Source organism: Lolium perenne, chromosome 1 (genome assembly GCF_019359855.2).
Source record: "Lolium perenne isolate Kyuss_39 chromosome 1, Kyuss_2.0, whole genome shotgun sequence".
In the NCBI taxonomy this organism is placed as follows: domain Eukaryota; kingdom Viridiplantae; phylum Streptophyta; class Magnoliopsida; order Poales; family Poaceae; genus Lolium; species Lolium perenne.
The window spans coordinates 236,065,372-236,081,641 of NC_067244.2; the positions used below are offsets into that span (position 1 = coordinate 236,065,372).

The 16,270-nt window shown below is 46.1% G+C and overlaps 2 protein-coding genes across 3 annotated transcripts; both read left to right on the plus strand.

Moving 5' to 3' along the window:
• Nucleotides 1-2,578: 2,578 nt before the first annotated feature.
• On the plus strand, nucleotides 2,579-5,646 carry LOC127325602 (alpha-1,3-arabinosyltransferase XAT2). Its single transcript, XM_051352417.2, has 6 exons — nucleotides 2,579-3,070; nucleotides 3,155-3,277; nucleotides 3,373-3,465; nucleotides 3,642-3,773; nucleotides 3,913-3,990; nucleotides 4,232-5,646. The coding sequence occupies exons 1-6, from the start codon at nucleotides 2,926-2,928 to the stop codon at nucleotides 5,392-5,394; spliced, it is 1,734 nt and encodes a 577-aa protein (XP_051208377.1). The 5' UTR covers nucleotides 2,579-2,925; the 3' UTR covers nucleotides 5,395-5,646.
• A 1,207-nt stretch (nucleotides 5,647-6,853) lies between these two features.
• On the plus strand, nucleotides 6,854-12,396 carry LOC127325601 (putative pentatricopeptide repeat-containing protein At3g25970). 2 transcript variants are annotated; one of them, XM_051352400.2, is made up of 5 exons: nucleotides 6,854-9,990; nucleotides 10,103-10,198; nucleotides 10,884-11,008; nucleotides 11,357-11,728; nucleotides 11,821-12,396. In XM_051352400.2, exon 1 carries the CDS (start codon nucleotides 7,020-7,022, stop codon nucleotides 9,687-9,689), a length of 2,670 nt encoding a protein of 889 aa, XP_051208360.1. In that variant the 5' UTR covers nucleotides 6,854-7,019; the 3' UTR covers nucleotides 9,690-9,990; nucleotides 10,103-10,198; nucleotides 10,884-11,008; nucleotides 11,357-11,728; nucleotides 11,821-12,396. The 2 variants fall into 2 exon arrangements, with proteins under 2 accessions (XP_051208360.1, XP_051208371.1); XM_051352411.2 differs by having other exon boundaries at nucleotides 11,825-12,396.
• Nucleotides 12,397-16,270: the final 3,874 nt, after the last annotated feature.

Here is a 16,270-nt window from a genome sequence, read left to right on the forward strand (position 1 = left end):
AAAACCACGGACAGGGGTTCCTCAGGGGATCCAGCGGTGGAGCTCATGTGCGGGGTAAGGCGGGACGGCCGTGATGCTAGCGGCACGGCGCTGGGAGCGGGTATAGGCGCACGCGTCTACCGTCGTGCGGTGCGGGTGGCGATGCTGGCCTGAGCTTCACCGGCAGCGGTCGGGCCAGCGGCGGCGCTCACACACGGGGCGGAGCGAGTCCGCCGTGAGGTGAGCGGCACAACGCTGGGGCGTTGGCAAGCGCGTCGAGCGGCGTGCGGGAGGGCGTGGTGGTGTTGGCCGGAGCTTGACCGGCAGCGACCGGATAGGAGACGGCGACGCATATCGGGCGTGCCGGAGAGGACGGAGGAGGCGGTCGAGGCCGTGCGGTTGGGGAGCAGATAATGCTAGGCTGGATCCAGGTGTCATGCTGTAGGAACGGGACCATAGGGTCGCGCGGATCAACTCGATCGGACGGCCACCAAACGGATGCCCGATGAGCCAACCAGCATCCGAGTGTTTTTTAGCATTTGGGATCTTTTATTTGCCTTGCGAGATAATTTTAGTTTCATTATGTTTATAATAATTTTATATACGTATTATAAGTGAAAATTATAGTCAAATTTGTTTATTGTTGACAAAATAATCAACCCCATCTTATATTTTGGGAAGTGCTTCAGAGTTGAGGAAAGTATGAGAAAATTGAATTCGACTTTGCCAAAGAAGCTAGGCATTGTGAAAGGATAGAGGTTGTGGCCTTTTTTTTTTCGATAAAGGACGAAAGGTTTAAGAATTACATCCGGATTCTGCATGACCAGGGATGCACACAGCCGCCACACAACCGAAGTTCCAAGCTCATAAATCCGGAAAAGGCCCAATACAAGTACTAGTAAGGGAACTATATTGACGCCTATGAAGGTGGAGGTCTAATCCTAAAATTAAGTTGCCACCCATGTTGGGTAATAAAGTCTTTCGCCGTGTACTCCAACCATGTAGACACTACCGTAAATACGTCGCAGTTTAGAGACAATGACCTAGGGGAATGAATAGGTTTTAACAACTTTGCTTTTTTTTTTACAAGTTTTAGCCTATGCAGATATATAAAAGTGTGCCTAACAACTAAGTGAAACAAATTATATGATGCAATAATATACTTGAAGCACGATTATTGTCACAAATATAATACTCAAATGAATGAGCTTGGGTAAAACTAACTGAGGCATGTAGAGACAAAAAATGTATGATGTTGTTCACTTTCTCGGGGGAAGTTCAATCACCGTTGGAGAGGCGTGGGGTCAATAGGAGATCTCCAGGTTTTGAGGTTGGCAACAATGGTGGAGATATGGAGTTAGGAATCCTCTTTTTGGAGCTGATAAATTTACATCTTGAAAAACAAAGGTAGGATTTTATATGGTTCACTAAAAGCATAAGTTTACACAGCTTTTGTGTTGTCCGATATAGAATCCAAAAATTTGCGGGTTTCATACCGCCCGGCTTGGAAACGTTCCCAGCCTAGGTACTGGGATCCAATAGCTCCTAGAATTTCCAGAAAAATACATGGTACCATCCTCGACCCATTCGAGGCTGGTTCGGTGTGAATCCAGAAGATTCTGGGTTTCATATCAGACATCTTGGAAGCGTTTCCGACCTAGGTAATGAGATGGGTACGTCTGGGCCAGTCCAGAAGCTCCTAGAATTTCCCGGAAAATACATGGTACCATGGTTTAAACCATTCCAGGCTGGTCCAGTGTAGAATCCAGAAGATTCTGGGTTTCATATCGGACGGCTTGGAAATGTTTCAAGTTGTATTTCCGAGTTCACCAAAAGTGCGTGTCAAGTTGTGGATCACATAAGCTCTCCCACTTATGTGGAGGAAATAGTAGAGTTAAGACATGCAGTTTGTTGATAGGATTCCAATGGAATATATATGTGCTGCATGTCCTCAAAAAGAATATACGAGATTTATAATCGAGTTAGGATATGCAGTGGAGTTGAGGCTGAGTACGCACACTACAAAACCAGTGAAATTGGATCCTCCCAACGGAACAATCTAGACCATTGATCGGTTTTGTTGTTGTGATGCTAAGCCGACACCACGTCCTCGTCTAGGAGATGGAGCCGGGGATGGAGAGGTGGGATTACGGCCTCCAACGTCAACAACGCTGCTGATTGCGACGACCATGGCGTTGACGACCTCCAAGGTTAGGGAAGCTCATTTACGATAGTTCTTCTCCGATCCGTGGCGTTGGTCTCCGCCTAAACTCCCCAGCACAGCTGTGCCTTTTTGCCTAAGTGATAGTTTTCAGCTGAACTTCTTGAGACAAGAGTGAGAATTGCCATTTTTCTTCACACAACTCTCAGGGACTATTTTGCAGTTTTACTATTTCGGAGGCCGTGTGTGTAAACTCCCCGGTACAGCTGTGCCGAGTGCCGACGGTGTGTAGCCGCGTGGTTGTGCTCTGTATTCCATTTCAGACCAAATGATGATGCAACACATGCACTTTCTTCCTCGAAAAAAAAAGAATAAAAAGAAAAGAAAAGACCACCGGCACCCTGCCGAACAAACTGAAGCAGAGGACAAGCACCGCAAGAGACGGAAGAGGAAAGAAAGCTGACGAAAAGAGGCAGGCATCCGTCCACACCCCGGCCAGCCTAACTCTCATCGCTTCCCCACCGCCGCTCGCTTGCTTGCACACTCTCTAGTCTCTCCCCTCAAATCTCCATTCCTCCCTCTTATTCCCTTCCCGAACTGCACATGGAGCAGTAGCCAGTAGCCTGCCTCCCCCTCACCGCTGCTCCTCGGATCTGGGCTCCGATCCAGCTCTTCCCCTGCCCCGCATCGGCTCTGATCCGTAGCCAGAGCTAGCCGACGCCGAGCTTTCTTGCTTTCTTGCTTTCTTGCGCGGTCAGGAGGAGAAGGGCGGGCGGCGGGGACCGATGAAGGCCGTGGAGCGCGCGAAGCTGGTGCGGAGCCTGCGGCAGGAGTCGCGGCGGCTGCGCCTGCTCGTCCTCGTCATCGGCTTCTTCCTCGTCACCCTCACCTTCGTCGTCGTCTCCAAGCCCGACGCCCTGCTCTTCAACCGTACGTCACGCCCACCCCATTCCTTCCCCCCTCTCTCGGGAAGGAATAATCACTAACCAAGCTCGATTCTTGCCTTGCGCGCAGTGAACGGGCGGCTGTCGGTGGACCAGGCGCCGCGCTCGCTCCTGATCCGCCAGACCGTCGACGACGTCCGGGGCCAGGGATCCGCCGCGCAGGACCCCAAGGTGGTGGACGACGACGACCAAGGTTAAATCCCGAGGCCTTGTAACCTCCTGATGTGTTTATCTTGGAAATTTTTCTATTGAGATGTCATATCGAGCTGACCCTTCTCTTGGCGACAGGGACGGGTGAAGAAGATGACGAGAAGAGGGTGCTCACCAGCGACCCCGAACAGGCCAAAACCGAGGAAGAAACCACCACATCTCAGCTGTTAGGTGAGATGTTGCCTCAATAATTTCTTTGTCCAGCACCGTATTCCAGTGCCCACCGAGCTTTGTCCAGGACTCGGATTCTGGCCACGGTCCGAGATGGAGATCGCAACAGAATTGGCCTCTTGGAAATTGATGCGGACTTGGCTTTCTGTCTGAATCTGTACCACCACATCTTGTAGGTAGTGGAGCTAAAGGGGAGAAGAAAGGCAAGGATGAGGGGCACCAGCATGGGCATCACAAGATGACCCTGCCAACCGTTTCTAACTACACCATCCGTGATACCGACGACAGCGACAATGCCAAGCAACAAGGTAGCTGAAGCTGTTATTTCTTATATGTTTCTTGCTCTATCTATCGGTAATTTGGTATATAGCTGTTATACTATTTATTAACTTTGATGGTACTTACTTTCTCTTCGTGGGTGCGGTGGCTCTGCTCATGTGTCTGCAGATAGCAAACATGAAGCGGAAACTGAGTTTGGAGCGGTTGCCGACAAAACTGACGCCAACGGTAGATCTCGGCAACAAGGTTAGTATGGTACAGTAGAATCATATACCATGAGATAAATTCATCATCTCATCATCTGAATCTTGTCGTTCTGCTCATCCCAATTCAGAGAATCATCCTTATAATAATTTGAGTCAATGTCTATTAATTTATCCTTGCATTGATGGATACTTTGTGTATTCTCAATGAGATATTGACATATGCGCTATGTCCAACTCTTTCCAATTATTCTGTTTTAATTATATACTCCAACATCTTGCAGCTTTGAATAATGCGGGGTGGGAGAGGAAACCACTTTGTGATTTCTCAAACTTCAGGGCTAATGTCTGCGAGATGCGGGGCAATATTAAGATCCACCCGAACGCAAGCTCGGTGATGTACATGGAACCTGCCAGCTCAAAGAGAAATGAGCAATGGAAAATTAAGCCCTACCCTCGTAAAGGTGATGAACTCTGCCTCGGCAAGCTTAGAGAGCTGACGGTGAAATCAAGCAAAGTGGCACCTGAGTGTACCAAGTACCACAATGTGCCTGCTGTGGTCTTTGCTCTGACTGGATACACCGGAAATCTGTTCCACGACTTCACCGACGTGCTTGTCCCCCTCTTCACGACCGCAAGCGAGTTCAATGGTGAGGTTCAGTTCCTAATCACAGATATGGCTGTTTGGTGGACAAACAAGTACCATGTGGTGTTCGAGAAGCTGTCTAAGTACCCTCTGATTGATTTCAACAAAGATGGCGATGTGCATTGCTTCAAGCATGCCATTGTTGGTCTTCATGCTTACATGGAGTTCACGATTGACCCCACGAAGGCTCCTCACAATTACTCCATGGTGGATTTTAACAGATTCATGCGCAGGACGTATTCATTGCCTAGGGATACCGTGTCTGCACTTGGTGAGATCCCCAAGTCCAAACCGAGATTGCTTATCATCTCAAGGATGAGAACAAGAATGTTCCTCAATCTCCCTGAGATCATCAAAATGGCTGAGGAATTGGGTTTTGAGGTTGTGGTTGAAGAAGCCAATGTGAGCTCTGACCTCTCCCATTTCTCCAAGGTAGTCAACTCCGTCGACGTGATGATGGGTGTCCACGGTGCCGGGCTCACAAACTGTGTGTTCTTACCGGATAAGGCCACGTTAATTCAGATTGTGCCATGGGGTGGCATAGAAGGTGTGTGCCGGATTGATTTCGGCAACCCGTCGGAGCAAATGGGCCTGAGGTACAAGCAGTACAGCATCGCCGTGCATGAGAGCAGCCTCACCGATCAATACCCACTGGATCATGAGATCTTCAAGAACCCGCTTGCTTTCCACAAGGGATTCGAGTTCATCAGGCAGACCTTTATGGATAAGCAGAACGTCAGGCTCGACTGCAACCGGTTCAGGCCTGTACTGCTGGAGACACTTGACCAACTAAACCAATAGAAACTACTGGTTCGTCGTTGGGCATTGTATTAGATGATTCTCCATACAGTTATTTTTTCAGTTTCACCATTCTTCTCTTCTCCTCTAGTAAATTTGTTGATCGTCTTCTGATTACATGGACAAGAAACAGAATTATCTGTCTGTCTAGATTGTATGGCGCCACATGGATGGAACTGAGATGTCCATGATCTGTCATCTATAGCATGTTCATTGTCTGGAAATAGAGAAACAATACAATTTCGTTTTTGTAAATCGCTGTACTCTTGTCGCTGTACTCTTGTCGCTGTATTGGGCACTCAAATATCAGTGCATGAGTTGTAGTGATTTGGTGGTAACAACTGCATTAGTGAGGAAGAATGTTCCAGGTCTCCTGACACGGAGCACCAATGAAGATGGAGTGAGTGGAGAGCACCATCTTTGTGCTGTGTGATTCATTATGTTTTTTTTTTCACTTGTAGTAGGTGCACAAGAAAATAAGGTTGGTGCACAAGAGGAAAGCTCAAGGTCATTGATCTGTTAGGTGTAAGGTGCTAGAAGGTTACTGATCTGTTTTCTTTTTTTAACTTGGAAGGTTACTAATCTGTTTTCTTTTTTTTAACTTGGAAGGTTACTGATCTGTTGGGTGGACTCGATTTAGGAAATCAACACAAGTAAATATGAGAGGAAAAAGTGGGAAGTGAACCTTCAAAACATAAGAACATGCTGAGTTTATCATGCATTTGCATGCCGTGAGACTTCAACTTCAAAATTGTCGTGTGAACATTTTGGATTTCACTTTGAAGAAAATCATTCAACTGTGCAATTGGTTGGGAAGGATTGTTGCGTCGTGTTTCCGTCAATATCAAGACGCCTGTGATGACTTCATCAATCTCAAAACTCGACCCGCGGCTTAGTTTTTCGAAGGTGCTCTAGAGTTTAGTTTTTCGGAGACTTCCTTTGTTTCCAGAAAAAAAAGTCATATATAGTGGTTCACAAAACTCACCTGTCATCCATAGTTTTAAAAACCGAATCGGTTCGGTGGTTTGACCAGAAAAACCTGAACCAACAACATCACTGGTTTTAAAAATACAAATGTGGGAAGAGAAATTGAACTCTAGACCTTCAGTTAGGGAGATATATCATCACATAACACCAATACCACTCTGACTAACATATATTGAAATATACTCTATAGTAAATGTCAATTATGGTCATTTAATCTAAAATTTGCTTAAATTTTAATTAAAAATTATGGTTTATTGTCGCTATCGAACCGAATGAACCGGTGGTCCGACCAGTGAACCAGTCACCTTACCGGTTCGCTCAACTACGCTGTCATCTCTCTCTGAAAAAAAACTCACCTGTCATCTTAGCAATGAGCTAGTTTAATCAACCATGTGAATCCAGACCGTCCAAACCATGATCAGACGGTACGGAGAAGCTCGAACAGTTCTTCTTACAGCTAGTGTAGGCAGAAGATGCGGCCGCGGCGCGGCAGCAACAAATCTGGCCATGACTCTCTGACCAAGCCGGGCCCTCACCTCCAAGCCCATTTCCGCCGCCGCCGCCGGCGACTATGCCCGTAGAGATCCCGTCTTTCTCCGCCGCCGCCGCCCATCCACGGCGACCCACCAGCTGCCTCTCTTATGTTACGGTCTCTCCCTCTGCTACTCCTCCACTCCGCGCTCTCCTCCAAGCCGACCCCATCTAGGCTGCTCTCTTCCGCCGCCGTCGCCACCACCACCGGGCGCACCGTTGCACGACGCGGCGGCGCGAATGGGACCGTCTCAGCCGTGCTGGAGATCGTGGGACCCATCGAGCTCCTCTTCCCGTCCTCCGAGGCGCGCCTCTACGTGCGCCTGCTGCGGCGCTGCGCGCTCGACGCGCTCGCCGCTGGCGCAGCCGGCGCCGTCCACGGGCACGTCCTCAAGCGCGGCTTCGCCCCCGACACGCTCGTCTCCAACGTCCTCATGGACACCTACGCCAAGGGCGGCTCCCTGGCGGCCTGCCGCCGCCTGTTCGACGAAATGCCGCACAGGGACGTCGCGTCCTGGTGCACCGTCATCTCCGCGCACGCCACCCGGGGCCTCTGGGTCGAGGCCATTGGTATGTTCAAGGGGCTGCTGTCCTCCGAGGTGAAGCCAAACCGGTTCGTCATATCGTCCGTGCTCAACGCATGCGCCAGGTCCGGTGTCCTGGAGCTGGGGCTCGTGGTGCATGGGCTGGTGATCAAGTCAGGTCTAGGTGTTGATAGGTTCGTGGAGGTTGGATTCGTCGATATGTACGCCAAATGTGGCAATGTGGGATGTTCTCTTAGGTTCTTCAGTGAAATCCCGGTGAAGAGCTCGGTTGCTTGGAATGCAATGATTTCAGGTTTTGTTCAGAATGGCTGTGTTGTGGAGGCTGCGGAGCTCTGCAGGGATATGCATAGAGTTGGGATCGCAATGGACGTGGTGTCGCTGAGGTTAGCTGCTTCGGTCGCTGCTACTCTGGAAATGTTTGAGCTCTGTAGGAACATTCATGTTCATGCACTTAAAGTGGGGCTGGGAAGAGATTGTTTTGTTGTGTCTGAGCTGGTCAAGTCGGCCGGGAGGGTAGGTGATACTCAGTACATTGGAGGGCTTGTTGCTGCAGTTAGAAGGCGTGAGGCGTCTTTGTATGCTTTGGCTGTAGCAGGCTATCACTCAAACGGTTGTCAGGAGGAAGCAGTGAAACTTGCAAAACATCTTCTTTCTTCAGGTCTCAGTTTAAGGGAAGGAGATGTGGTCACTGTGTTAGATGTCTGTCATATCGAAGAGGAAGTTCAACAGGTGCATGCTTATGCACTGAAATCTGGAAGCTTCTCGTATATAAATGTACGTAATGCTCTTATATCGGTGTACTCTGAACTTGGATCGCTGGTGCACGCTGAAGCAATCTTCAGAACCGCACACTCGCGAGATGTTGTATCGTGGGCTGCAATCATGGCAGGCTGTGCCAAGAACCTCCAATTTGAAAAGGCATTTGGTTATTTCGGAGGGTTAAGAAACTCTGGAGCACCATTAGATCAGCACTGTATTGCTACTATCACAAATATATGCACCGGACTTCAAGACATTGATAAGGGACAGCAGATTCACACTCTAGCTCTTAAAGTTGGCATATTGGCTGTTGACTTCATTAGCGCATCCCTAGTAAACATGTATGCAAAATGCTATCACATGGACTGTGCTGCTGAATTATTCTCCCACACATTGTTTCCGAGAAATCTTGTTGTAACTAATGCGATGCTGACCGGGTATTGCTGGAATTTCCTGCCAGAGAAAGCTCTTCTGCTCTTTTGCAGCGAATATCATTCTGGTTTGCGTCCTGATCATTTCACTTGCTCAACTGTTCTACGTGCATGTGCCGATATTGGTGCAAAGGAGGCTGGTGAACAGATTCATGGCTATCTTATAAAGACTGGTTCTGAATACATGGATGTGATTGTTGGAAATGCTATCATAGACCTTTATGTGAAGTGTGGACACATTGCCAGTGCTTGCAGATTTTTCCATAGCATGCGAAGTTGGAGCATTAATTCATATGCAATGTTAATGTTGGGTTATATTCAGAACAGATGCAGTGATGAAGCTCTTCAACTTTTCTCGAAAATGCAGCACAGTGGCTTGCGCGCAAACCGTGTTACCTTTGCAAGAATTTTACGGGGATGTGCTGACCTATGTGCCATTAATTTGGGAAGACAGCTGCACGCTTCCATTATAAAAATGGGTTTGATTTCTGATGTATATGTTGCAAATGCACTTGTCGGAATGTACAAAAGATCTGACAGTTTGATGGAACCAATAAGAGACTCGAGAGAAATTTCGGCTGGAAATGGTTTGGAGCTGAATATTGCAGATAACTGCTATTCAGAACAAAGGGATGGAAATCACAATCTTGAAGAAATTGGACTGTTTACATTGGAAGAAGAGAAAGATCATGAAACTTCTGCTCATGCGCGGAAGATTTCCATTGGTGGTGCTTCTCAATTCTATGAAACTCCAGTTCCCATCCATATGCTTGGACATGAACTTAGGATCAACACTATTTCAGGGAATGGGAGGAATGATAAGTGCAGTAAAAGCAAGGTTTTCCCTGGTACAGGATATCAAGGAAACAGAGGTGGATCCCTTAAGCTGTTTAACTTGTTACAGGCGGACATCACTGGACCTGACCAATTCGTCCTAGTTGTCTTCATTGACAATAGCCTTCTAAAGATAAAGGATACAAGATTTGTTAATCTGGAACTTATGAGAAGATCTGGTGTGGCACCTGCACTTGGCTTTCCTCCTTGACAACTTATTGTGCACTACAAAAACTCTATACTGGGCCTGTCATTTCTCATGCAGCAAAGATGAATCATCATGTTGGCATATCAGAAAGGCTTGCAAGGAAAACAAAATCTGAATTGGGTTCGAAGTTCATGCATCATTGACTCAGATCCACATCATGCCTATTTACTTCTCATGATGCACCCTAGTACCATGGAAGTGGCAACCCCTTTGCATTTCCATGGAAGATGTGTGCACCAAGTTTAGGCAAACCAAATGCTGCTTTGAAGTTCTCCAACAGTTGAAGATCAAGCACGTCGAACAGGTTAGCACAAAATAAATAGATAGTATTATATATTGTAGGCTGGTACTTGGTCCTACCATGCATTTATGGTGAACTCATAATTTTCAGGCATTTTTTATCATGTAATTTTCAGGCATTTTTGTTCATGCAAAGCACAACACCCCTCCCTAGCACTGCTGAGAGAGTAGGCTTGGGAAAATCATCTCCAGCTTTTTATCATTACTGTGAGGTAACAAACTTTTATTGTGCTTACCCCTTTGTTGGCTTGAGCATTGATCGTTGCTGTTAAGTAACCAACTTTGTGGTGCTTAGGCATACACTTTTACTAATACCTCTCTAATTGCTTAAGTTTTGTTGCTATGAGTTAGGCAAGCACTTTCACTAGTACCTCCTTGCTGCTAGTTCCTCTTGTACTGTATGATTAAAGAAAACACTTTTAGTTGATGCCAACAACAATACTAGTATGTTTGAGGAGTGCAAATTAGAAAAAAAAATTGCAGTTGCCCAACCAGCTATTCTACAGTGTCTCCTAATCTCCTATGATTCATTCAACTTCATCGGTATGACTGTAATTAGAGTTGTCTGGAAGAATGTACCTTAGGTAAAAGTTTCTCGTTGAACATGAGAATCTTTGTCTGTGGTTCATTCTTACGACCTGTTTAGGCTTGATGTTTTCTTTTCTATGAAATGGGAACATGCATCCTCGATTTTGCTATCTCTGATTGACAATTGTTCAATTCCATGCAAGACATAGTAATTATGGACTAATATAGCAAAATATGTTCTCTGTTGTGAATTCCTCTGTTCATTCCATTAAAAATGATCATCTGGCTATGCCTTGCCTTCTAAGGTTATCAAGTTACTTGCAGTCCAACCTGGCACCAGTTTAGCTCATTTTTGTTTCATTTTGACAGATGGCAGCACCAGACTTGCATGAGAAGATTGTTACAGCAGACGTAACAAAATCCTATAATGTTTTGCCTTTTTGTTATGCTTACTCCTAGCCATCATCTGCAAACTCAGCAACATCAGTGAGATTGTAAGTTCGATATGCTATGCAGATTTTTGTTTCCGCCTTTTCCAAATTCCTACAGTGCTATTTCTTTGCTGAATTCTCTATTGTTCATTTTTTTCTTGATGTTGTACCCACATTGCTATAGCAGGTTTATCGTATTATGTTGCGTAGTGGCCTTAGGCATTTTATGTTAACTGGTACATGTATTCTGGTATGCATGCTTGATTGGGCGATCCTGGGATAAAATGACATTCATTAGGCTTATATGGCTGTGTGCAATTGAATTCCTCGTCCAACTTCAGTCTTATTTCATAGATTGATTTCTCAAACAGATGCTTGCATTTGTGCTGATACTTTTTGCTTATTCATCAGGCCTGCAAGAAGATAACCACAGGCAAGCAGTGCCGTCCGGTGTAACATCACTCTTACTTTGTTCTCTCTGTCTGGAGCAATCACTATTAAAGTTTTTGCCCCTTATATCATCTAACTGTCACGCACCTCAGTTTTTGGTTGGTGCTATAATGGAATATACTAGTACTGACTTGAGGCCATTAGTTTTTGGTTGGTGCTACAATGGAATATACTTAAGGCCATTAGTAATTGCATGTGCCATCTGTGTAGAGCATGAGCTCATGAGCTGCTGATACAGTGAGACCGGTATGTTTTACCTTATCATACTGGATTCAATTTTCCTGTTCAGCGACAAGAAATGCTTCAGTAATTGATTTTGAGGAATAATGTGAGGTGAGCCTTCTGGTTCAGTGGAACTTAGTTAACATCTTGTGATTTGTTCTCCAGTGCTTGTTTTCCTGACATGTTCTACTGGAAAACTGTAGGCAGGCATCGAAAGTAACTTTGTATTGTGAAAGAGGAAATATGTGCTAGGGAAAAAAGAGAGGGAAATATACAAGCGGATGTGTGGAGGAGATAAAGCTATACAGGTCTAAGATAAGCTATAGAAGGGACTTGACCTGAACGGGAATAAGTCAGCTCTATCAGGGTTCATTCTATAAGCAAGGAGGAGTCATTCCTTCTTGAAAAGGTGAAACCAGGGCTTGTTTTCCTGACATCATTCTTATGTCGCCAATCACCTAGCTGATAGTATTCTTCATAGCAAGTTCATCAACATAGAAAGCAAGTAGCTCCTTGAGGAGGACATGCTTGCCCTGCTCCAGCCCAAAAGCTTATCGATCGGCTGCATTAAGAACAACAAAAACGAAGAATATTAGGACAACTTCTGTCATGGCATATCCACGTAAAGCTGTTGTGTGATTGTTCTGTTCCATGTTATACATGAGCAACTAGTTTTGTTCTTAAGTCACTCGATTTTGTTTTGATTTTGCATGTGACTATCGCACATGACATAGTGATGAAGCCATATGGAGAATCAGCGTTTCTGTTCTTCCAGGAAACACGCCACTTCTACCCTTGTATTTTCTTCATCGTTTTTAATGTGAGGAAACCACGAGATAATAAGTATTCTCTGAATATTTTGTCAGGATGATTCAACAGTTGGTCCAATTCATGACTTGCACCGTAAGGAAGATACCTCAAGTACGTTTCCAAAATCTTAACGTTAGCTATTGTCATTAGCTGATCATCGTCCATTGGTAAGAAGATTTTTGTTGCTCTCACGTGTCTGTCGTAGCCTACAAACAAGGTTGAGTAGCATACTATACACGAGACCATCTAGACATCTGGCAACGTTTCCTTCATTATTTTTTGCGGAATAACGTTTCCTTCATATCGACAATAATTTTTCCCTATCCAATCTTGTATGCAATCAATAAAAGGTTTTGCTTTTACCCTCAATAAAAGGTTTTGCTCCCATGTCATGTCATTTTGATCCGATTATATTTACATTTTGGTTAACATTTCATCATGTGGTATTGTATATGACACCCAACACAGCAATCAGCGTAGCATTGCTTCCACCAAACAACTAGGTCTGCCCTTTGTATTTTATTTCAACTTTGTAAACCAGACCAGATAGAGCAAACTAGTAGATATTATCTGTCTCCTGAATATATTCGTCGGAACAGTTTATTATATTTTTCATATATATAAAGAAGGAAAAAAAAAGAACAGAAAGTAAGCCGATCAAATGGATGTCAATAAAAATCATGCAAAAGGAAGCATATACTGTACTGCAAACTTGTAGTTCCTTGAGCTTCTTGTTCATAGTCAATAACTCAAAATTCCTATACCTCTTGTCTGGTTTTATCGCTTGTCATTGAGCATTACTAAGTCAGGATTGACAAGTTCAAAATAAAAACCGAAGAATTCAGGAAGTCTCATGGGTTCTCTCTCACTTCCGCCCTTGGCCCCTCCAAACGAGACACGAAGAAAGCCTGCCAATCCATCTCAAAAGGCACAACTGTCTCTAAATTGAGCTTCCGAAACCGTTCCGTTACGTCGTCGACAGCTCCAGTTTCGATATCAACAAAGCCTACGCTCCGGATCAGGGTATCCATGACGAGCAACGTGCTACTCCTCTCGCCCACGCACAAGAACGCCACGTTCTTGAGCTCGGGCGGTTTTAGCTCGATTACCTTTGTGCATATCCACTCTACATAGACGACATCATCATCATCATCATTGCTGCCACTCTCTTCGCTGCCCTGGAGCGTCCAGATCTGTAGCCAACAGCAGCATCCGTCTATGAGAAGCATTGATAGCATCCCATCATTGGTGACGCTAAGCAACGGTATATCATAAGAGTCATGGTGGTCTGGTGGAGCCGGAAGATCTCTTAAGAAGAATTGGCTGCTGTCGGTGCCCACTTCGAGAGTATAGACATTCAGCCCGTCGCTGACCAACCAGCGTGCCATTCCCTCGCATATGACGGCGCTACCATCCTTGACTCGGAGCTCCGGGTCGCTGAAGCAATTTCTTGGTGGCGGGCTCCAGCTCCAGTCGGCAGACGAGAAGGTGCAGAGGTTGTAATTTCTTGACCCACCGTTGTAAACGAGGACCAGCACTTGGGAGAAGCTTGGCAATGGCGATGACGGCGGTGACTGTCCGTTCGAGCAAGCGTCGGTCTGAGTTAGAATGGCACACTTTTGGATGCGGGAGGACGCTCTGCATTTCAGCGGGGGCAGCACGTCGCAGGTGCCGGCGATGAGGTTGCAGAGGGCGAGGTGGACGAGGGCCCGGCCTGCGCCAACGTCATCAGCCGGCGCGCCGCGACGTCGGGCGAGCCGCACGAGGAGGAGGCCGTGGCGTGCGAAGAGTGGCTCGGCATCGTCAAAGTCCAGGTTGTCGGCGACGCATGAGACGAAAGAGCCCAGGGAGCGGCGGTCAGGGCCGAGCGGCGATCGCGGCGCCGGGACGAAGGCCGGCGAACGGGCTCCGGGGATGGGGTCCGCGGAGACGGTATGTGGTCTGTAGGTCCGTTGCTGTGCGAAGAAGCCGAAGAGGAGGGATGACGACGGGTGCGGCCGGCGGCCGCGGAGGAAGGAGGGGTCGGAGACGAGGTCCCGCCACCGCTTGCACGCCGTGGCGCAGCGGAAGAGGGTCACGACGTCTTGTGCGTCGGCGACGCGCCCCAGGATCTCGATGACGACGTCTTCCGGGAGCGTGGCCCTTGCGGCGGCGGCGGCTCCCCTCGACTTCTTCGTCTTTTCCCATCTCCGCCGTTGAGCAACGGGAGCGACGTCGTCCATGCGATCGCGGTGAGCTAGGTAGGCGGAAGATCGGACTCGGTGTTGTACGTACCGGCCACAAAGGTGTACCTCGCGGATCCTCGTTTCGCTTTTCTTTTGCAAGTTCTGTTTATTTCGTACCTTCCGTTGGAACTACTACTACATCTCTTCTCGCGACGCCGTGAGATACTGTATTTCTTTTGGATTTCAAATTTCTATGCTGTTAGTTGTCTTTGCCCGTGTCGCCTCAAATTTATGAACGCTGCTCTCGGTCGATCAATGCCAACAACTATATATGGTTCGACTTTGAAATCCGTTCCAAATTCTAACAATATACACTCCTTTTTTTTTGTAATATATGAAGAGCACAGTGGACATATATATTGTAGCTAGATTCGCAGCAACAAATACTGCAAAGTTGATTGGGAATAAGAAAACTACAATTTTTTTCCGGGAAAGCTATTCGGCTCACTTTATTGACCAGCAAACATTGTTACACCATTCATGACGATAGCCATACTAAACCTAGGGAGTTCATCGATCCAGATACAATTTGAACAAGAATAAACAGGCTAATGTGCTACTGAATTAGCTTCCTTAATACAATGCTCAATACTAAGTTGATCAAACCCACTCCATAAAATGCAAAAATCTTCATAAATCGCGACTGAAGATGTCTCCGAGACTTGTGCATTTCTTGTTCTTCGCAAACACGGATTTGATTCAGTTAAAATATACTATAATGACTAGTTTTTTGTTTTGTTTTGGAAAATGGGGATCTTAGCCTAGGGCTGTGCATCAGTTATACTCCTATTCTTGGTGCTACGAGTGGCATCAAGTTTACGAGGAAGACATGCATGCTGGACCCGCTCGATGCTGAAATTGGTTGGGCGCATCTGTTTGATCAGGTTGTGATGGTATTCGAAGATCTGAATCATTCCAAAATCGAGACATCAAACTCATATGCTAACATCATATTCATGGCCACATGTTCCATGAACTTATACTCGAAATTGTTATTTACCCGTCGCTAAGAGGCATTCGATATCAGTACCATGCGATTGTTTACTGAAATCTTAAAAACAAATTCTATTGAGCACTGTAAGATTAATCTCTAGAAAGAACATAGAAAAAGATAGCATGGTTGCAAAATAGATGTCAATCGGATTCATAAATATAAACCGCCTAGTTACATGCCCCCGTAAAGTTCACTGCTCATTGTTAAGAATTTATAATGCGACTATTGTAGCCTTTGTCTAGTTTCTGACAAACCCAACCGATAAAAGGCCTCCAAGCGAGACATAAAAAATGCTGGCCAATCCATCTCAAATGGGACAATGTTATATAAGTCCATGTCATAAAACATGCCTGTAACCTCCTCGATTGTCCCAGTTTCGGGATTGACAATGCAGATGAACTTGCGTTGATCTGTGGCAAGCAACATGCCGCTCCTCTCGCCCACATGCATGTGGAGTGTATTGATAGTCTCCGTCGTCTTGTCTTTTAGCACGATGACTTCAGGGTGTTGCTCGACTGCATTGTCATCGATGCCGTTTTTGTTGCCTTGACGTGTCCAGGTCCGTAACTGAAAGCATGTAGTATGTTGGCAAACTAATGATAATTTGCCTTCACTTGTGAGTCT

Excerpts from the sequence above, each read along its gene's own strand:
- LOC127325601 (XM_051352400.2), top strand. The coding sequence starts at position 7,020 with ATGTTACGGTCTCTCCCTCTGCTACTCCTCCACTCCGCGCTCTCCTCC.
- LOC127325602 (XM_051352417.2), top strand. The coding sequence starts at position 2,926 with ATGAAGGCCGTGGAGCGCGCGAAGCTGGTGCGGAGCCTGCGGCAGGAG. Across the intron at positions 3,466-3,641 it reads CACCACATCTCAGCTGTTAG|GTAGTGGAGCTAAAGGGGAG; the intron begins GTGAGATGTTGC and ends CACATCTTGTAG. Across the intron at positions 3,991-4,231 it reads CGGTAGATCTCGGCAACAAG|CTTTGAATAATGCGGGGTGG; the intron begins GTTAGTATGGTA and ends AACATCTTGCAG.